General features: G+C 36.3%; 2 protein-coding genes across 2 annotated transcripts in view; one reads left to right on the forward strand and one right to left on the reverse strand.

Moving 5' to 3' along the window:
- The window catches only part of LOC127865882 (zinc finger protein 729-like), a 69,119-nt gene that overhangs the window by 20,715 nt on the left and 25,288 nt on the right, over positions 1–23,116 (forward strand). The window contains exons 8-9 of the mRNA XM_052405926.1: positions 9,447–9,729; positions 10,631–10,850. Coding sequence (XP_052261886.1) covers positions 9,447–9,729; positions 10,631–10,850 — 503 coding nt within the window. The remainder of the gene's footprint in view (positions 1–9,446; positions 9,730–10,630; positions 10,851–23,116) is intronic.
- On the reverse strand, positions 16,347–22,292 carry LOC127864607 (toll-like receptor 3). The gene has a single exon (XM_052404371.1). The coding sequence runs from the start codon at positions 21,187–21,189 to the stop codon at positions 18,643–18,645; it is 2,547 nt and encodes an 848-aa protein (XP_052260331.1). The 5' UTR covers positions 21,190–22,292; the 3' UTR covers positions 16,347–18,642.

Raw genomic sequence — 23,116 nt, forward strand, 5'->3', positions numbered from 1 at the left:
TTTTTATTATTATTATTATTATTATTATTATTATTATTATTATAGCTAAACGCCAAATGTCGTTGATATCTTAATATATATAAGTAAATGTGTCGAAAAATTGTATAACCTTACAAACCGGTTTTTTCCAGACCACGGGTTCCCGTGTGACATATGCGGTCACGTGTTTCGCCTGAAGCACAACCTAAAGCAGCACATGCGCATTCACACCGGATATAAGCCGCACAAGTGCACGGTGTGTGGCAAATGTTTCACCCGGAGCAGCGCAGTGAAGTCACACATGCTGGTACACATGGCGCCTTAGCGGCCTTTGGACTTGGACTTGTAGGCAGATGACGAGGTGACTGGTAGGCAAAAAGCGAGGTGACTTGTAGTAGCATGATAGCTAGGTTATTTTTAGACTGATAGAGAGGTTATTTTTAGCCTGATAGCGAGATGACTTGTAGCCTGATATCGAGGTGACTTGTAGCTTGAAAGCGAGGTGACTTGAAGCCTGATATATAGGTTAATTGAGGTATGATAGCTATGTGACTTGTAGCGAGGTAACTTGTAGCTTGATAGCGAGGTGACTTGTAGCCTGATAGCGATGTGACTTGTAGTCTTATAGCGAGGTTACTTGTAGCCCGAGAGCGATATTACTTGTAGCCCGAGAGCGAGAATACATGTAGGCAGATAGCGAGATGACGTGTAGCCTGAGAGCGAGATTACTTGTAGTCTGAGATCGGGATGACATGTAGCCAGTGAATTTTTTTGCAAAAAGTTTCCGCCGATTTTCGGCTGCTTCCCAATTGCAAAAAACAACGTTTTTTCTCAAAAAGCTTACCAAAATTCCCCCCTTAAAAAATAAAAAAAAAATGTTTTTTTTAAAGAAAGAAGTCTCTTATGACTTATGATTTCTTAACTCTAGATCTCAACTTTTTATTTGAACATCCTACAAAATATTTAACTTGATTTGATATATAATTTCCAAATTTGCCACTTTTATCAAATAAAACAATCCCAATTTCACCAGACTCATTTTCCCATAATGGCTTGAAAAACCCCTGAACATGCACTTAAAAACAATTTTAATTCTGTTACTTATAATCATATTTATAATGCTTAATGTTTTCCCCAGTTTCATTATTTTTCCCAATGCCATGGTTTATCGCGCTAATTTTCCCAATTCAGATGGCACAGGTTGTGACAAATAAAAGCACAACAAATCACTGGTAGCCTGATAGCAAGATGACTTGTAGCCCGACAGCAAGATTACTTGTAGGCAGATAGCGAGATGACCTGTAGTCTGATAGCGAGTTGACTTGTAGCCTGACAGCGTGAATACGTGTAGCCTTATAGCGAGGTGACGTGTAGTCTTATAGCGAGGTGACGTGTAGCCTTATAGCGAGGTGACGTGCAGTCTTATAGCGAGGTGACGTGTAGCCTCATAGCGAGATGACTTGTAGACTTGTTTCGTCTTCTCAATCGTGTTCAACCGATAAAATGGTCTTAACTAAGGAAATCCTAGCATGTTTATGTGTTAACATGTAGAAAAGAACGGATCCACGACTTCATAAAGTAATACATACTTATGGAATTTAATTAGAAATATAATAATTGTAAGAAGAGCTTTTTGGCTGCGTACTGAAGCTTTATAGAGAAATGATTTTTCTCAGTCATGTTCAACCGATAAATCGTTGCCAATTATTAATTTCTACAGATCGAAATCAGAAAGGTCTTGCTAAATACGACATCGTGCCATTAATGATTTTTTATGCTCTCGGTAGGGTGGCATATAGCAGTTGAACTGTCCGTCAGTATGTCAGTGTCAGTATGTCAGTCAGTCTGTCCGTCCGTCCGAAAAAAACTTTAACATTGGCCATAACTTTTTCACTTTTGAAGATAGCAACTTGATATTTGGCATGCATGTGTATCTCATGGAGCTGCACATTTTGAGTGGTGAAAGGTCAAGGTCATTCTTCAAGGTCAAATGTCAAATTTATGGCGTCTGTCCGTCCGAAAAAACCTTTAACATTGGCCATAACTTTTTCAATATTGAAGATAGCAACTTGATATTTGGCATGCATGTGTATCTCATGGAGCTAAACATATTAAGTGATGAAAGGTGTAGGTCAAGGTCATCCTTCAAGGTCAAATGTCAAATAAATGGCGTCTGTCCGTCCGAAAACTTTATCATTGGCCATTACTTTTTTAATATTTAAGATAGCAACTTGATATTTGGCATGCATGTGTATCTCATTAAGCTTCACATTTTGAGTGGTGGAAGTTGAAGGTCAAGGTCAGTCTTCAAGGTCAAAGGTAAAAAAATCAAAGCGGCGTTCTCATGAAGCTGCACATGTTGAGTGGTGGAAGTTCAAGGTCAAGGTCATCCTTCAAGGTCAAGGTCATCCTTCAAGGTCAAAGGTAAAAAAACAACATTTCAAAGCGGCGTTCTCATGAAGCTGCACATTTTGAGTGGTGGAAGGTCAAGGTCATCCTTCAAGGTCACAGGTAAAAAAAAATTTTTTTCAAAGCGGCGTTATCATGAAGCTGCACATTTTGAGTGGTGGAGTTCAAGGTCAAGGTCATCCTTCAAGGTAAAACGTAAAAAAAAATCAAAAAAAATCAAAGCGGCGTTCTCATAAAGCTGCACATTTTGAGTGGTGGAATTTCAAGGTCAAGGTCATCCTTCAAGGTCAAAGGTCAAACAATAATATATTTTTTTCAAAGCGGCGCAATAGGTGGCATTGTGTTTCTGACGAACACATCTCTTATTTAAATGATAATTGTATAAATAAATAATAACATTTAATAATTTTTTGATCAACAAACATCATTCTTATATGTTTGCAACTGATTTCGGAAAATTTGCTGGCGTTTTCATGCTTGCAAATTGTTAAAGAAAATGTTGACAACTGTTGTACGAATCGACTTTTATCTTCTTTGATTGCAAAAAAACACGAACATTACCAAAGGTGACAAATAAATTTGTGTACAATTTGAGAAGCTTAATTGAACTTAACACACGTACTTAGATTATACAAGCTCTGCTCCTGGGTAACTTGTAAAACTGAAACAATTTCTAAAGATTTTAAGGCATCGGAAGCGAAGTGCATTTAATAGTAACAATACACTGTAAATAGGCCCCACATTTAATAGTAACAATACACTGTAAATAGGCCCCACATTTAATAGTAACAATACACTGTAAATAGGCCCCACATTTAATAGTAACAATACACTGTAAATAGGCCCCACATTTAATAGTAACAATACACTGTAAATAGGCCCCACATTTAATAGTAACAATACACTGTAAATAGGCCCCACATTTAATAGTAACAATACACTGTAAATAGGCCCCACATTTAATAGTAACAATACACTGTAAATAGGCCCCACATTTAATAGTAACAATACACTGTAAATAGGCCCCACATTTAATAGTAACAATACACTGTAAATAGGCCCCACATTTAATAGTAACAATACACTGTAAATAGGCCCCACAAAATATTTTTAACTGTGTTTGGGCTTGTTAGTTTAAATGCCTCCGGTAACGGGGGAGGGGGGGGGGGTAATAGGTAATATAGCAGTCGCACTGTCCTTTCGTCTGTCCGCCAATATGTCCGTTTCCATCCGAAAATTGTTTCCGGAGTGTGTTTTTTTCTAAACGCTCTCGGATATTTAACGGATATTTGGTGTGTGAGTCTACCTTCATGACACATAACTATAAAGTAGGTTATCAGTGCTTGTAACGCTTTTTTGCGATATTGGTTTGCCAAATCTTTTGTTTGTCTTAAGAATGCCGATATCAGCATATTCTGTTTACAAGCTTTCAATCTAAACTGTTTCGGCGGGAACAAAGAGGAAGAGATAGGAAGTTTAACGAGATGGGAATCCGGATGTGCCACAGTTTAACAGTGTCTTTAGTCTCATAAACTATCAAAATTTTATCCAAGGCCAATCGTTATCTCTCTTTTTTTTGTTACAAATGCTTATTTCGAGTGGTCTCACTAACAACTTTTCATGTGGTGCAGATAAATCAAACATTTTAGAGAGTAAGTTGACACACATAGGATTATTTCGTGCATTTGCTTTACTACTTAATCAATGTTATATCCCACTTTGTACATTTTCTCGCTCTTAAACCGGTTTGTATCACCAACATCTTGCTGATTTATCAACTTTACATATAATTAATGTATTTATTTGAGAATCCTGAGTTTTTCTACTGATACAGATTTTAAACTAGTTATGAATTCTTAAAATAAGGATTTGTTAAATGTCGTTGAGCGTTTATAATGTTGCTACGGATAATATTGAATTATTTCTTTAAATCGACTTTATATTCTCCTTGATTACTTTTTAATTTGAATTACGATGGAAGTAGGCTTATAATTATCAAATGTGGGCGTTTTATGATTAATTCTGGACTAAGTGTGAGGTGAGCAATGCTTATCAACCGGTTAAATGCTTTCGCGATGCCTATTAACCGGTTAAATGCTTTCTCGATGCTTATCTACCGGTTAAATGCTTTGCATTGACTGTTCCGAGGCGGTGACTTTAGTTTTAATCATTTTATTTGTATGTCATGTTGTATTTTACTGTAATCGCAATTGGTAGCTTGTCTTTAATAGAAGATTTGTGGATGTAAATCTGGATTTCTATCCTGGTTGTTTTTATCTTATTTCATTATGTCTGTATATTCTTGCAACGAATTTCTATAATGCATTATTCCTCCCCCTCCCTCGAAGGCGGCACGTAGCATTTGCAATGTCCGTCTATACTTCTGTACGAGTGTACGGGTGCATTTCAGCAATTTCCCGTTTCACAAATAACTGTTGAATTCGGAAATAGGCATAATTGTAAACCATCATAAGCCGACTTGGCGCATGTAACTCCCGACCCCATGCATCAAAGGTCAAGGCTCACACTAATGGGTACGAATATTAGTTGACACAAATGAATAAGACGTGTCACGTAATACACCCATCTCACCACCGCAAAGGTAAAGGTCACTGTTTGAGGTCACATTTCAAATTTGGCCATAACACTTGTTGAATAGTTCTGTCTCAGCAGTAGATTTGCCTTATGATGGATTTTAAATAACCTAGAACAAATGTAAACCGTCATAAGACTACGTGTCGCGTATTATGCGTCTCACATCGAAGATTAAGGCCATACTTTCCGGTTCAATATAGAATTTACCATAACACAACTTGGCCAAACTTCAGTTTTGTCATTAGGCATGCATTTTAAAAATAACTAACGCCAAATGACCATTGTTTGTTTACGTCCGATTAGTTGACCTTGAAAATCTTATCGATGTAATTCATGTTCGAAGATGTCTAAAAGCATAGAAACCGAACTTAGAATTATTGTGGCCTATTTCGAGGGTAAACGAAACTATTACACTTCCAAAAATGTTAAAATATCGATTAAATCGATTGCATGTTTACACAGTAAATATACAGTTTATACTTTATACAGTAAATATTGTTGCTTGCAGACAGTGTGTCATATAATGAATTACAGATACCCAATACACAGATTCAAATTCATATAACTTAAACTGTCTAACGTGTTTCTTTCAGATCGCCAAGATGGCTTCCCGTGTGACGTATGCGGTCACGTGTTTCGTCAGAAGTACAACCTGAATCAGCACATGCGCATTCACACCATGAACAAGCCTTTCCGGTGCGACACGTGCGGGAAGAGCTTTTCCAGGCGAACCTCGCTCAAATCTCATAAGCTCGTTCATCTATCAATGATTGTCGGCGACTATATGCAGCATACAGTTCCTTAGGAAGAAGAAATAAATTCGTTAAATTTAAGACATTCTTCCGATCAGTTGCCTATCACATTCACGTACCATGGAATGAAACAGTACGGAAATGGCAAGTTTTTGAATTCGTGATATTGGTGAAAGTCATCTGGTCTTATCTTGCACCGTTCGTTAAATGAAAAACATGTTTGACCTTGTAAATTTTACTTAGATTTTCAGTAGTATTCCATTGAGTATTTTATGCATCAAATGATCAGATTTGCCATTGAGAATGTTTCTGGATTGCATTATTTGTTGGCATTCCATTGCAAGCTCTGAAAATACCTGCTCATACTAAAGTTTATCTGACCGTTTACAGAATACATGTTTGTGTCATATATTAATTTAAACGTTTAAGTAAAAGGTGTATTTTGCATAAATGAAAAACACAATATAAGCAAGTAAAATACAACATGATTAAAAAACTTTTTTTTTTCGTTTAATTTTTGTTCCTATGGGCTGAGTGTTGCCTTTTTGTTTCCCTTATAACATATGTAAGATTCCCATGTTTCAAAATATATTGGCGAAAAGTCGTATTCATTTGGTCTAGTAGTAATGTTTTAATAAGTTTTTTTATTTGTTGTAATATTATTTATCTAGGTTGTAGATGTTTTGCTGATATTATACATCGATCATTGTAATTAGCTGCCAAATAGCTGGCCATATCGCGAATTGTTGATAGTGCGAGTGTTTGACATGCCAGTTTCATTATACCCCCACAAACGAAGTTTAGGGGGTATATAGGAGTGAACTTGTCTGTCGGTCTGTCGGTCCGTATTAAGTGTCCGCTCTCTAATTCAAGTTGTTTTCATTCGATCTTCACCAAACTTGTTCAGATGTTGTATCTAGACGATGTCTAGGTCAAGTTAGAATATGGGTCATGCCGGGTCAAAAACTAGGTCACGGGGTCACTTAGTGCGTTTTAAACATTGAGCATGGTGTCCGCTCTGTAATTCAAGTAGTTTTCATCCGAGCTTCACCACACTTGGTCAGAAGTTGTATCTAGTCTGGCGTTTTTGTAAAGAATGGCTCCAATCTCGTTCCTTGTTTTAATGAAGCTATATAAAAAGGTATGAATGCATTATCAGTTTCACAGTTGATTGGTTGTAAATTATGTAGCTAATCATGGAACTTTAAATGGATATGTCATAACATTTATCAAAACTGTTTGCTTTTTGGATGTCAAATGTTTGGATATTTTGTTTTATTTGAATAGAATAGATCTACTAGGTGACAAATCTTACAATATATGTTGAAAGACTGTGGGAGTTTTGAAAAACCGAAAATAGCCATAATTAAAACAACGTGAACTCGTTAGTATTTGAAAACAATCATCACAAATATTTTTGTTAAACGTCATTTTTTTGCCTTATAACGTTGTATGTTTCATCATTATTGTTTTGTCTGTATGATTTTCGTTGCTATTTTTTGTATCTATAATTTGATAATTGTTCGATTGCAAATAATACGTCGAGTAACGGTCAGTACTTTTACCCACATTATTGTTTTGTCTAGTTTCGTTTGTTGTATGTTTAAATATTTTGTTAATTTACGTTTTTCAAGGTTTGGTAATATCAGGTGTTAAAGAACATGTGTGTTCGTACACCTCATTTATTATTTGAGTGACATCTTAAACATATTATACAGCGTTTCGTGTTTTATTTTATGCACATTTGCGGAAATGATACACTCGTGTTGCGTCCTTATTACACTTCTAAGCTATGTTAAACATCTACGCTGTGCCTATAGCTATAGTATCGAATGTTTTAAATTTCCGGCACATGTCATGCTTTTAACCCATGCATACAGTATGCGTGCACTTTGCTGAAATCTTATGCAATGCAACACTTCAAAGTATGCATTTTATAAAGGGCATTATTCACATTAATTTAAGCATCTCTTATAAACTCTTTGATCCTATCGTTTTCATTTTACAATACTTGTTTTTTGCTTATATATTTTTTCCGTTTAACTTAAAAATACATTCATTCACACCTCAAACGTTATTATAAAACCGACATGTATATTATTTTCTACGCAACATAATGGAAATAAGTCCTTCATTTACAATTATTTTATTATTATATTATTTTATAAATGTGTTCTTTATAGTCCTTTGGAGAACTAATGGAAAGAACGTGTAATGGTCAAAGCGAAAATAAAAGTAACACCATTTTAGTCATACCCGTATATTTTATATGACTTACTTGGAATGTTTGTTAACAATTGTCTGGACAATGGTCGACTCTGAAAACATGAAATGTGACAAATAAATAGATATGTGTTGATGTTTTACGAATTCGTAACACAAATCAATGTATGTTGCATTTCTGGGACAACCCGGACTATTGTGACGTATATTTAAGTGTACATTACTTTGTGTTACCTCTTCAATTTACCTCGCCGATGATGCTTTCATCCTTTACTCGTATCTTGCTCACTCAGGTCAAACAAAAAGTATACGTATTTATGTTAAATGTGTAAATAATATTCATTTTATATTTGGCTGGTTTGTTCAATAAATGCATATGCGTATCTATATGTAAATACATATGACAATGCCGTATCGTGTTGTTTTCATCCATTACACTACAGCAATAACACTAAATTAGGCGTTACAAATATTTTTTTGTGTTTTCAGGTATTCAAAAAGAAATACTAGGACATTTGTGTCTTGTTCTGTGAAAGCTGGTCATAATGCATGTGCGTAAAGTGTCGTCCCAGATTAGCCTATACAGTCTGCACAGGCTAATCAGGGACGACACTTTTCGCTTAAATGGTATTTTCCGTTTAAAGGAAGTCCCTTTTTACCGAAAATCTAGTTAAAGCGGAAAGTGTCGTCCCTGATTAGCCTGTGCGGACTGCACAGGCTAATCTGGGACGACACTTTACGCACATGCATTAAGCCCAATTTACTCAGAACACGACACATTTTATTGCTCCTGTCATCTAGTGAAGCGTTTGTTTATTGTTGCTGTTGTTTTGTTTGAAAAATCTGTTAGCTAACCTTTATTTTCATGTTTGTGCTATTCTGTTGCGTCCAACGTTTTAACCTATGCATGCTGGGAAATTTGTCGTCTGCTAAAATGTCGTCTGCTGAATTTCTAAAATTAGCATTTCTTCGATTTTTTTCAAAGAATACTTCCAGAATAGCAAACAGTTTTGATCCTGATCAGACACCACGTTCTGTGGCGTCTCATCTGGATCCAAACTGTTTGCAAAGGCCTTCAACATTCGGTTCCAGCACCGAAAGAGTTAAAATATAAACACTGGTGTTATTTTGTTTAAAGGTTATGTTCATTCAGTTTAGAATTTGAGATGGAACGATTTACTAGATTAAACGTATTTGGGAAACTGAACACTTCTTCTAGCATGTCCTCATTTATTTTGGACACGTAACCGTGAATAAACAAATATCAAAGCCTCAATTATACGAGATTCCCAGTGTTGCGTGATCCACCACGAGCTCCAAGATTATCCACACGGCGTTGTCAGATCAAACCGGTAGGCAAACGCCTTCGTACAATGTTGCATCTGCGGATAGATGGACAAACAGAGAGAATGGCGGCGATTGTGATCCGATATAGAACCTTTTCTTCGCCACAAGGAAGTTGGGAGTTACATATATTTTATATAACAGACCAAGACGGTCTATCTTAAATCACCGCAAACGAACAGGGTTAAGTTGTGTTTTTTTGTACAAAACAATTTTATTGCCACGTACATTTCAGATGCCGAGGATAAGAACACGTGCGCAGTTTGTGGTCGCGTGTTTCGCCAGAGGTCCAACCTGAATCAGCACATGCGCATTCATACCGGATGTAAGCCTTACACGTGCGAGGTCTGCGGCAAGGCGTTCAACAGGCGTTCGAACCTCAAAATCCATGCTGTAACTCACTGTGAAAGCATTGACCACCTTATTGGTTAGAGGTGCAACCAGAACAGTGGGAATAGACTTACATTGATCATCTTTTGGTTTTACGTACAAGCAAAAACAGAGGAAGTGACTCACTCTGACATTCGCAAGACATAAAAAAAAATACTCACATGGGACGCCCGCTAGGCTGGCCATTTTAAAAACCATTCCACATAACATACCAAATTGACTATACTCGTTTGAATGGAACGACAATTGGTGCATTAAATGGTTCAGCGTTGTTTATAGCTACGGATGATATTTGTTACACCAAAAGACGTGAAAGTTTTTATATTACAATTAATATGTATGTGTACAGTATTCACTATATGTTCCCGTTGATCACATGATATTCATAAAATGTCAACCACATGAACAAAGTGTGTTCGCATTTTGTATTAAAAAACGAATAAAACACAAACAAATGGAAAATGTCCTTTTCCGATAAATACAAAATGTGTCATCGATTGTGAAATAACCAAACGCAAATAAAGCTTTTTATGCTGAAGGATGCTTGAACTGATTTGGTTAGTACATACAAACTTGATTGATGTGAAGAGCATTATTGTTGTTGCTTGATAAACAGATAAAAAAACAACAGAAGTCAATATTTAACCAAAGAAAATGAATTTATATGAGCCACGATCTGTGAAAACAGGGCTTAATGCATGTGCGTAAAGTATCGCCCCATGTAAGCCTGTCTGCACAGGCAAATCTGGGACAATACTTTCCGCTGTTGTGGAATTTTTCGTTTAAAGGAAGTCTCTTGAACACGAGAATTCAGAGTAAGCGGAAAGCGTCGTCCCTGTGTCCGCACATCCTAATCTGGAACGATACTTTATTCAAATGCATTAAGACCGGGTCTCCCAGAGCGAGTTTTTTTTGCAGTAAACAATCTCAATAAATAATCTCACACTGCCACATTTTTATTACAGGTGCCGAGGATGCGAACACGTGCGCGATTTGTGGTCACGTGTTCCGCTTGAAGTCCAACCTGAAGCAGCACATGCGCATTCACACCGGATGTAAGCCTTACACGTGCGAGGTGTGCGGGAAGGCTTTCAATCGAAGAAATCACCTGAAGACGCATGCCCTCGTGCACATCGGCGACATACACAACTTCATAGGGTAGATGACGTCAGCAAAAATATGACGTCATTAGATAAATTGCTTCTGCATACCGTCAGAAAAAAATAATCGCTCAAGTTAATAGTTGACGTCAGCGAATAATGACCCCTTTGTATAATTGGCGTCAGCGGACATCATCTATTAATGGCATCAACACATTAATACCATTTGCGTTCACGTCTATGTTAGATAAGTGCGCAAAATATAATAAATAGTGACACCACGCAAAATGCTTTTGGATTATGATGACTTGTATGAATTGGTTCCCGAAAACTGTCGATCCATAGATTGTGTTAAAAATGTTTACTGCTTAGTTTGTATCTGTTTAATTTGCTCCATTTTCATATTAAAAAAAAAGGTTAGGTTTACCTCCAGCTTATCTAAATAAATCGTTTAACAATTTGGATTGTGTTAATGTTATATTGACGATAGCAGTTTCGGTGATTTTAAAAGTAATTTTATTTCTTCTGCCACATGAGCCACCACTGTAAAAAGTAATTTGTTCCGCAAAATTAAATGTACCGCTTGAATAAATATAGACCAAAACGGTATGACAGGTATTATCTGTTTGGGCCCCGGCGGAGCTACGGTGCCGTTCCGGTTGTTCCCGATGCCGTCCCGGTTGTTCCCGGTGCCGCGCCGGTCGTTGCCGGTCCTTCCCGTTGACTCCCGGTTCATCCCGGAGGTATTCAACATTTTAATACTTTCCCGGTGGAGCCCCGGTTGTCCCCGGTTCATCCCGGTTGTCACCGGTGGAGCCCCGGTTCATCCCGGTAGAGCCCAGGTTCATTCCGGTAGATCCCGGATCACGCAACGGGACTCCGCCGGCATAATAGTGAGACTGGGCCTTTACTATAATCAAGTATATATTAAAATATTCTCCTTGGGAGCTTTGTTAATACCGGTCCACCAGCAAGATTTCACATATTTGTGGCAACCTTTTTAAAGCTCCTTTGTCACACGTGCGTAAATATTGACATGTCAGTGGTATTTTCTTATAATTCAAAATGAGTATAAGTAAGCCGTATTAGAAAGATTTTCAGCATAAATTAGGATAGAAAATGTTGTGTTGTGTGGAGGCAAATATGCAAATGTGGTTTTTGAATCGAAGTAACCTAGACATTGATAAAAACACCCCCCCCCCCCCCTTGTGATCTTAGAACCTCGCAATTGATATGCAAACACATACATGTACACTACATCTACTTTTAACCATGACACCTCCAAGCGCTCCTTTCAGGTAAATTCCCCCAATCATTTTGCCTTAGTCATACAACATGTACAGTAGCAGTCGGTGATTTTGTAAGTTCCACCTGACAAGTATTGGTTGCATCATCGCTTCGATCACTAAGCCGAGGCCTATACATTAACCCGCGAAGGTATGCAAGTTCAAACAATTTTGCCACAAAAGCTCATTCGAATGCTGTAGTCATGAATGGCCGGAAAAGCAATTATGTAAAATTGTTTTTTACTTTGGTTATGATTTGGCTTATCCTTTAAATCTGTTTTTTAAGAAAACGAAAATCTATGTTTTAAGATTTTTTTTATGTGATCATAATATGCATATATCTAGTGCTTTATATCTTTATTATAGCTATTCTCGTAGATTGGTGGCTTTGTGATACAGTGGCATTAACCCGTTTTAAAATATATAGTTTATAACAGACGATTAAGCGGTTGGCAACTTCGTTTATTTTAACGTAAACTATATTGCTTAAGATCTCGCACTTGGTTTAATGCATGTGCGTTAAGTGTCGTCCCAGATTAGCCTGTGCAGTCCGCTCAGACTTATCATGGACGACACTCTCCGTTCTTAGTGTAGTTTACGTTTAAAGAGAGTATGCACGATTTTTATATGTGTTAAATTGTAATATATTGATAAAAATATGTTACAATAACAGAAAATAGGCAAGAAAAATTATACATTGAAGACGAATTTCATAAAATGCAGCAAAGACATAGTAGCTCCCCGAGCCGATTGTGACGAAGATATTTCGTACATATTTTCCTACAATAACCGAAGCATTCGTCGTTTTATTAGGACCGTGGGTAGTGTTCGTGTGTCGTATGAATAGATATCGTTGCAGGAAATTAAAATGGTCTGTAAAAATAAATTTAGATTTACATCGTGCATGCACGATATACATGCATGCGAATTCGACTGTACAGACATTTTCGATTTCAGAATTAAATATCCAGGGCTTATTTTGCATTTTTCGACACATGTTCTTCTTAACTTTTATTTTAATTTATATTGAAATATATGTATAATAAGTTTTTGTTTACACATTTTATATAAATTCAAAAATATTTGACAAAATCGTGCATACTCTCTTTAAATGAAGTATTTTCATATCGAAAATCCAGATAAGACGGAGAGTGTCATGCTTGATTAGCCTGTGCGGACTGAACAAATTAACGCACATTTTTAAACAGTAATTGTTTAAACGTAAGTAGGCGTAGATATAGACAGTTAAGCCTTATTAAGATTTTTTCATACATCGATTATTTTTTCGTGTTTCTTTTTAGAATGTTGCAAACGAATATAGCTTTTCATATGTATTAAAGTGAGTGATATTGAGAGCTTCACGTAGTGTGCGTGTTTTCTGATCGCATTTAAAACCCTGAAAACGATGTCAAGTTCTTAAATGATATGTGACAAATTATATATGTATCTTTTTCTTAAAATGAGACGCTTTCTGCGAAATTTGGGCTTACTGCATGTGCGTAAAACGTTGCCCCAGATTAGGCTGTGCAGTCCGCACAGGCTTATCAGGGAAGACACTTTCCTCCTTAACTGGATTTTCGTTAAGAGGAGAATTCCTTTCAACGAACATTTCATAAAGCGGCGTCCTTCCTGATTAGCCTGTGCGGCCTGCTCCTTCCTGATTAGCCAGTGCGGCCTGAAAAGGCTAATCTGAGATGACACTTGCAGCACGCGCATTAACCTCAGGTTCACTCCACGTCGAGTCATACATTAGATTCGCAGCTTCGTGTAATAACACTACATTTGTTCCGCACAGTCCCTGAACATGGATTCTCAAGAGAATAGATGTCACAGCATCGAACGTGAACTACTAGTATTTACACTTGCCTCTCTGTTTGGTTAAACACAACACTTGGTAGTTATTACTTACGAGCGAAAAGTTAACTACTTAAATGTGATTGATCAGGTTGATCAGTCAATCGTATTTAAAATTTCAGTTAAAGGTCACTGTGACCGTTTGAGTTAATTCATTTGCAATTTTGATGTACATGAACAAGTTTGGTTAGTTATGGTGTCGCATTGACCTGATTGTTGGGTTAACACCGATCCAAATGATGGCACGCGTTAAATTTTTCCTACGACACACCCTGATGCAATCAGAAAATTCCGTGTTTATTGATGGGAATCAGTTTATATTGGTGAAACGCCTATTTTTTATGGATGTGAATCAGTTTATATTGGTGAAACGCCTATTTTCAATGAATAATGCATATCATTTCGATCAAAATATTGAAGATGCTGGTTTTGCCTGAACAATTCATAATAATTATGAAGCGGTTGGTATGCAATAACTTGAAAGTTTCACTTGTTGATGAACAATTAAATACTATTGAATCTCTTAAAACATTACAAGAGTCCGTTGCACGATCTTTTAACGGATAGCGTTACTGTAGATGTATCATGTTCATATATTTAAGTACACACTTTGCGATACTTTATATGACCTTATTATTTATAATGAAATTTAAAAGTGTTTTATTAACATAAATCGTCAGATTGAATTAAGCCAGAAGTGAATGGGCGCGGCAATAAACGCCTTTAAAATTTCCATAATATACTTAATTTCACTCGAAGTGTAACATCTCCACTTCGTATGAATTTTGCCTCACCCGTTCATCATGTACCACGCCAACCTCCGAGCAGAGATTTGACTGGAACCAGCATAGCTGGATCAAATCCCTGCCTTCATAACCAACCACGTGATGATAACCAAGCCACGTGGTACAATAATTTTACCGTTGTTTTTTTCCCCTTTTTATTATTTAGGTATTTTTTTTAATATGATAATTAACTTTTGCACTATTTTCAAAATATAAAAGAAAATTATACTACTTTTCAAAATATTTTGCTTAAACAAAAAAACAAAACATTCTACCAAATCTGATAGGATTTTCATGTGATGGCAGAGATTGTATGTGAGAGCAAGGAACGACAAATCTGCGTGGAGATTGGTACCACTCAGGCAACACATGGTATATCTCTGCGTTGGCAGAGTTTGAAAAGTGTTCTTCATGTAATTGAATCGTTTACATAAAGATGCTCTTGATTATTTAAAAAATGTGGCAACCACTAAGTGGTATACATGTGTACGTTTATTATGCCGGGGGTTAGTACTCATAAACACTTATTTTGAAATGATTTGTGAAGGTCAACTCCTGATTAATTGTTTTTGATTAATGCAAGATAAAAAAATTAATGTGATAACCGTCATTGAGACATTTGGTATTCGCATATCAGCACGACATATACCGTTTTGGCACAGTAAAGAAGTTATTTGAAAGCGGATAAATAATTTATAAGCGGATGAAAAGGTTATCTGTTGAACAAATATTGAACAATACAGTAAATTTAGTCCATTGGCATAGTTCAGAGACTGTGTTATACTAGATACCCAATATGACGAATGTTATATGACGTTTCAAATGAACTTGTTTTTTTTTCTGTCCGGTTTCAGTTCCGAAAATTCGTGCGGACGCTGAACATAGAGGCAAATTAACAACTTCTTTAACTTCTTTCATACACAATTGTAGACGGCGTACAGATGTGCAGACAACTAACACAATTTTCCGGACGCCATACACAATTGCAGACGACAAACACAATTGAGGACACATACACAATTTCAGACGACATACACAATTGCTGACGCGAAATCATAAGTATATTAAGGCGTTCACCTAGCTTTTTGTTTACATCTCCAAATGATAAATATGAAATGGTGTTTTATAATATTTTGCTGTTATTTTCCTTATGCAATGATTTTGAATTCTTGGCCTATGAGGTCGCTGTTGTCTGAGTTGCCAAGTATGTTTGAATTAGAACGAAACTCGACGTAGATTGAAAATATTATCAATAATAACGCAATCATAATTTATCTTAATACATTACCCGGCGAAATGTTTCGCAATACCATTTTTTCGGGTTAATGTTTACTGGCAATGTAAAAGAAACCATACAATACATAATCTTGATTTATACCACATTTGGCATATTGTAGTTGTGGTCATTTTTCACGTTATTTGTTGTTGTTTTAATTACGCGAGACATAAAAAGTGCCAGCCTGATGAAACTGGATCCAGCGAACTTTTATGTTTTGTAATATGATACACGTCTTATGTCCGCGCTGTTTTTCACCAAAGTGACATAACTTGGCCAACAGCTATCATATTGGAAAATATGATAAAAGTATATTGAAGAAAAAACTATAAAATCGAACTAAACAAAACACATTCAATGGCTTGTATTTTATTAAAATGATTTTAAATCATTAAAACATGATATGGACACTACATCGTTTTTTCATCGTTTTAACAAATTTTAAAGTCACAAACTAACTAAGAAAAAAACGTTGAATTCACGCGCTATGAGTACAACCATAACTAAACTCGATTCTGAGGAAATGTCTAAATATAGATGCATGACGTGTTTTAACAACAATATTTTGTAAACATCTAACTTTGTTTCAGTTTAATTAAAAACAACAACATAACAAACACATAAAAGGACAATTCTATTCCATTGTGCTAATCACATCTTGTGTATAAGTCCAGATTATAGTATTCTAGTAGTCAGATACCATGAAACACAAATGACTAGCTCACCGGACTAGCAATAAGAAGAATGATATTTGTTTCACACTCCAGTAAAAATATGAGCTGCGTTCTGAGAAAACTGGGCTTAATGCATGTGCGTAAAGTGTCGTCCCAGATTAGCCTGTGCAGTCCGCACAGGCTATTCAGGGACGGCACTTTCCGCTTTTATGACATTTTTCGTTACAATGAAGTCTTCATAGCAAAAAATTTAGGCGGAAAGTGTCGTCCATGATTAGCCTGTGCGGACTGCACAGGCTAATCTGGGATGACACTTTGAGCACATGCATTAAGCCCAGTTTTCTCACAACAAGGCTCGTATGACCTTTTTGTCACATGTGCCAAGAATGTGTGTTACCATACAGAGAGGTGGATTCATGAAAATATGATCATTCAATTCATCAAGACAGGCATAATTCAGTTCATGAAAAACGCGAAGCTGACTTTTACTTACATTTAAATATTCTTACACCAAAACACTTCACATGCCTTCCTTTAAATAAAAGATAACAAATGCACACTAAGGCATCGAATATCAATATAGAAAATACCGTAATTCAAACAACATAGATATGTGTGTATTAACTTGATGAACGCTGAAAAAATGAATGAGTTATGCATTGATAAACAAAACAAAAAACTACTAACTTTAACAAATCAGTTCGGCGTTTTACTGAGCACTGTTGGCGATACATTTTGAGTATCGTGTAGTATTTGAAACAGAAGTTGTTAACGAGGTTTTGATTTAAACAGCACTTTTAATGAATCTGCATAAAGGTTCGCATGCTTTGAACAAGACAATACTACTTTTGACGCAGGAAGAGTTTAAAACTTTTAACTTTAAAATAACAACAAAAAGTTATTTAATTAAAACTTGGTTAAAAAAGGTTAACACCATTGCCGTAAAAGTAAATCAATTAAAATGAGAATGTGTGCATTACTATGACAGTGTGTGATTGTTGATACAAGAATAAAGAACAACCAAAATATTCAATCTTATTAACTCTTTCAGTGCTGGAACCGAATTTTGAAGGCCTTTGCAAACTGTTTTGATCCAGATGAGACGCCACAGAACGTGGACTCTCATCAGGGTCCAAACTGTTTGCTATTCTTATAGTATTCTTTGAAAAAAATCGAAAAAATGCTAATTTTATAAATTCAGCAGACGACATTTTAGCAGACAACAAATTTCCCAGCATGCAAAGGGTTAACACTCCACGTATGAAATATCAGTTACACCACATGGTTAACATGTATAAAACAATATCATAGTATTTGCGTACGCAACATCAACATTTATCACTAAGCAGACAACCCTGTTAAATTAATAACTGTCTATACATTTTACTTATTTAGTGTTCAAATAAGCTTTAGGCTTTTGATGCAATCAACTTTAAATATTTAAATAAATAGGTCTAAACTAAACCAACAATAAAAGTGTTATAATAATATTTCAAAGAAGGAAAAAATAATTCCTTTGTCATGTTAATTTTTGAAAGTAATTATATTAATTAGCTTTAATACATGTTTCTATCAACATCAACATTCAGTGCTTATAAATACATGTTAAGTACATATCAATACAAATTCCGGAGCACTTTATTGTCTTTTATTTAAGTCACTTATTGCATGTGGTAACTGTAAAGTTGTTTAATGCCGTGACTATGTTAGTCTGTTAGTACAACCATAATCCGGTGACTCACAATACGCTCTTCAAACAAAGAGATTTATTTAAAATTTGCTTTAATTATTGACAAAAGTCGCCAAATGTCTTTCATACGTAACCTCTCTTGGATATATATGAATGTCAATAGCGAACATAAAAAACTGTTCCACTGTCTCTAACAATCACTGTCCGCCGGTTTTAGAAGCGAGATCACCTTAACTGTTGTAATTTTCACTGTCCGCCTGTTTTATCTTAATTTCAGAAACAAAATCAACCGTTGTCATTTTGGTCGTGAACATGTCTGCGTCTTATGAAGTTTTGTGGTAAAGGGTCCTCAAATACTTCAGATATTTTTGCTTCTAGGAGTTTCCTCTGGATGCCTTCTGTTTCCTCGGTCCAGTCTGCACGTGTATACCTGGTAAACCACACGCACCATGACTTGCTTAGGGATTTCAAATTTATGTCTGACATAAGAATAAACACCACGTCCCACCTCTTTTTGCCGTTCTGTTTACTGAGGCACGCTATTTCTACAAGGAACCTGCAGTAGCCGTCCCGCATGAGATTTTCTGTAACCACAACAACGATGTTTTTCGATTGGTCCATCGCCTCGAATGTCATTTCTATCGCCGATCCTCCGAGTCCCCCGTCGCGGTGTTCGTAATGTAATTTGTAATTGAGCTCCCTTTCAAACAGATCAATCACTTTTGTCACCGCATGTTTGTCCAGTCCTTTAGAGTCACACAGTACGTATCCGTCGTATTTCACCCGCAGAAGTGGCTGCCCTTCCGACTCTTCGAAGCAGTCACTCTCTGGTAACGAGTTTGCTCTAGACCGTTTCTTCATATTATGCCAGTAGTATTGCAGATACCATCTATTCCAGAAACCTACAACAAACAACACGACTAGCACAAATGTTGTACTACTTATTGCAATGTATGCCACCAAATAAGGAACTGGGAGCTGGTGGCATCTCTGTAGCTTCTCGTTAAAGTCTCTTAAGAGCGTCCCTTTGGCTACTGCGGGCGAATGACACTTAAAGTGTTCTGGCCATCCAATCAGTTGACTATTGCCAATGAAACCCTTGCCGGCTCTTTCTTTGATTTGTTCCCTGAACCAGAAACTTTTGTCATCGCAGTCGCAAGAAAATTCGTTGTCCTGAATATCAAGAAATTGTAACGACCTCATCACATCATCAGGAAAGATTTGTTCGGTAATAAATGTTAGCTTGTTTTTTGCAGCTGATATATAACTTATATTGGTATTATATAATACTTTAGCGTTAAATTGCCCAGCATCTCGGATAATGTTATTGCTTACATTAAGACTAATCAGCCCCATCGATAAGTTGAAAATTTCTAGTGGGAACTGTTGCAGACCAATGTGTTCGATTCTCAAATGTTCGAGGTTTTCCAGCGGATACAATATTTCACACAGACCTGAGGCGTTCATCTCTCCATTGAAGTTAAACGATAGATTCAGAATTCTAATTTCAGGTGTAAACTTGAAGATTGACTTCATATCGTCTGAGTAAAGTTTAATGTAGTTCCTACTTAGATCCAGGTACTTCAATGTTGAACTATTAAATGCAGCTCTTTCGATACGTTGAAGTCCTCTGGTCATCTGACTCAGATCCAGTGTTTGCAAGGCCGAGAAATGTATGAACGAGTTGTTATTTAGTTCAAGTATAGACGTTTTGTGCAAAGTCAGTGTTTCCAGTTTAGTAAGACAGGCGGTGTAATTGTCTGTCATACGTCTGATAGGATTGTAGTCCAAATTCAATTTCTTGATATTATTCTTTGTGCTTCCATTGCACATCCTTGGTAAGAATGGACTAAACTCGTTGCGACTCATATCAATGCTTGCCAGAGACTTTGGGTAGTCCACAGGAAGAACATCACTTAACCAGTTTCCCCTCAGATTTAACTTTTTAAGTTTGACCATATTAGTAATGCTACTAACATTAAACTGTTTAATGACATTGTAGTCCATTTTAAGCTCTGCTAGGCTTGTTAAACATCCCATGGTATCATTTCTGATATCTCCAATTCTGTTTCTTGATAATATCAGATTGTTTAGCCTCGGGAAGAGGCTCGTTGGACCGCTTGCATTGCAAAAATTAAACGAATATTCGCTTATTGAATTGTTCGAAACATCGAAAGATATTAATTCCTCCATTTCCTCAAAACCATATATATGTTCTATTCTATTATCCCTTGCTTCGAATATTGTCAAATTACGAATTCCCGCAAACAACGACAGGTTTAGTAAGCCAATTAAATTATCGTCCATATTAAGTTTATAAACAGAGGTTTGGTTTAAGGTAAAGTTCCCCAAAGTGTCTTCTGTTAGACCTATTTCAGACAGTGTAAGATTTATTTGGTGAACACTTATATTGGCTAATGCCTGAAACAATGTAATGTGCTGTTCATCAGACATCGCTGCTTGTTGTATCTCCAGCTTTTGTAGATGATGTAATGCTGAAAACGAGTCTGTTGTTAAATTGTTTATAATTGTTTTGCAAATGTACAATTTTTCAAGCGTGTTATTTGTCGGAAATATCTCAGCGCTTAGATTTAAGTTGAAACCGTATATGTAAAGTGTTTTTACCGACCATGGCATGTTGACTAAATCATTCAATGTTGCGTCACGGTTATATCCATTGCACACCACAGTTTTATTTTCAAGGTCACCTAAACAAACGGTTTCGTTTGCCCAGGAAAGCGTCGTCATTTCCTTTGGCCACTTCCGGCAATGCCTGCCAGCAACGCACGGACTAGCACAGAATGTGAGGAGCAATAATAGTAAAACATACATGATGACTTGATTTCATGTATCTTACTCAAAATCTACGCAGTGTCCTCTTGAGTATATTTCCTTGTTTATCATATTTCAATTTAATTTGGACTTAGTGTATTTTCCGTAGTTTAAATGTTTCTTTTTCGATGTGAACACTTGATAAATTCCACTTTAAAATAGTCGTCCAGGTATACATGGGCAACTCCAAATTTATATAACACACTAGAACGCCAAAGATGATATTTTCATCAACATTTTAAATAAACCTCCGACTTAGTGTGTATATAACATATCCGACTCATGCCCTCCACGCTTATCGGTCTAATCTGCTTTGCATTTCTTCGTGAGGATACATTACGGTGTTTTTATTGGACCACAATTAAATTGTTACGTGACACTTACTATGCTGAATATGTGGAGCGTTTTTTAATAATGTTTGTTAATATATTCAATATTAATATTTTGCACCTATTTATGATCGTATAATAAAATCCAATATATTGAGGCATCAGCAGCAGAAAATACGTGTTCCATTTACGAAGTGCACAATCACAATTTTTTTCATTAATAATCAGTTTAATTCAGTCCAATTTTATTCCGTATATTGCATCAAGTAAGAGTTTGTGAATGACGCATTGTTTACACAAACAGTGTAAATATATTTCCGTGTCATCAACATCAATGAAAATGCTACAGAGGATGGAGCATTCACTGTCCGTCAATACACTTGTATGTAAACACTTAAACTTTACCTAATCAAACTTCAAATTCATCGTTTGGGTACACAATTTACGCACATTAATTACAAACTTGTCACTACCAAAGCACACACTAAGTACTTGCACATCTTGACATTATCATCACATTTCCATAAAGATGTATTTATATTTATTAATAGCATCAACTCTTTCAATATCCATGGACACTTGTTCTCGAATTCAGTGGACACATTATCACCACGGATGCTTAGTTAACAGTGGCTTACTCCGTGACTGCCAGCTGTGTTTAATAGTTCGCTGTGATCTGTGTATGATAAAAAATGGAGCTTCTTATCGCGAAACACTTCAAAATTGTTATATTTCCTTAGATAGCAACCCATCCGCCATGCAATTATATCCTCGAGATAAACCACACCGCATGATAAGACGTTAAACCATGTCTACTGATGTTCAATGTCAAAAAGTATATCGGCGCTTTAACTAGTTAGTGTCCTTAAAGGGGCTCATTGTTTTTATCTTTGGTCTCAGTTTGCAAACAAAATAAATGAAAGTGTTTATCAAGGAGGAAAATAGCACAGAACTCAAAGAGATATAACTTATATACCGGTCAGGTTATGAGTAATTATCAATTGCATATAAATTATTATTGTTATTAAATTTTTAACGCGGTTGTGACAAGTATTTTTTAGAGCTATAGATTTCGCCTGTTTGTTTCGTCAAGGTTATATTTTTGCAAGCACTGTCAACAAACCCCTAAACCCCTATTGAAAGAACTTGTTCACATATTGGCAAAGCAAATTTGCATTGATTCAAAGTATAATATTATCAATATTTTTTCAAACAAACTAAACAGCAATTATGACTTATTAAACATTAAAAAAAAATCGTATGCAAAATAATCATTAGGATAAGTATAATAATAAAGCGCTTTTATCGTCAGTGTCGACAATACTTTACGATTACAATTACAAACATAGTGTTTCAAAAGTGCTGTAAAAATGCAAAATGTAAAAATGCAAATGCCCGAATGAGTCAGTGGTAGCGCGTTGAATGTGTCAGTGGTAGCGCGTTGAATGTGTCAGTGGTAGCGCGTTGAATATGTCAGTGGTAGGGCGTTGAGTGTGTCAGTGGTAGCGCGTTGAATGTGTCAGTGGTAGCGCGTTGAATGTGTCAGTGGTAGCGCGTTGAATGTGTCAGTGGTAGCGCGTTGAATGTGTCAGTGGTAG

This window comes from Dreissena polymorpha, chromosome 1 (genome assembly GCF_020536995.1).
Source record: "Dreissena polymorpha isolate Duluth1 chromosome 1, UMN_Dpol_1.0, whole genome shotgun sequence".
Taxonomy (NCBI): domain Eukaryota; kingdom Metazoa; phylum Mollusca; class Bivalvia; order Myida; family Dreissenidae; genus Dreissena; species Dreissena polymorpha.

What these genes read in the sequence shown, in the direction of transcription:
- LOC127864607 (XM_052404371.1), bottom strand. Translation starts at nt 21,189, where the DNA reads ATGTATGTTTTACTATTATTGCTCCTCACATTCTGTGCTAGTCCGTGC.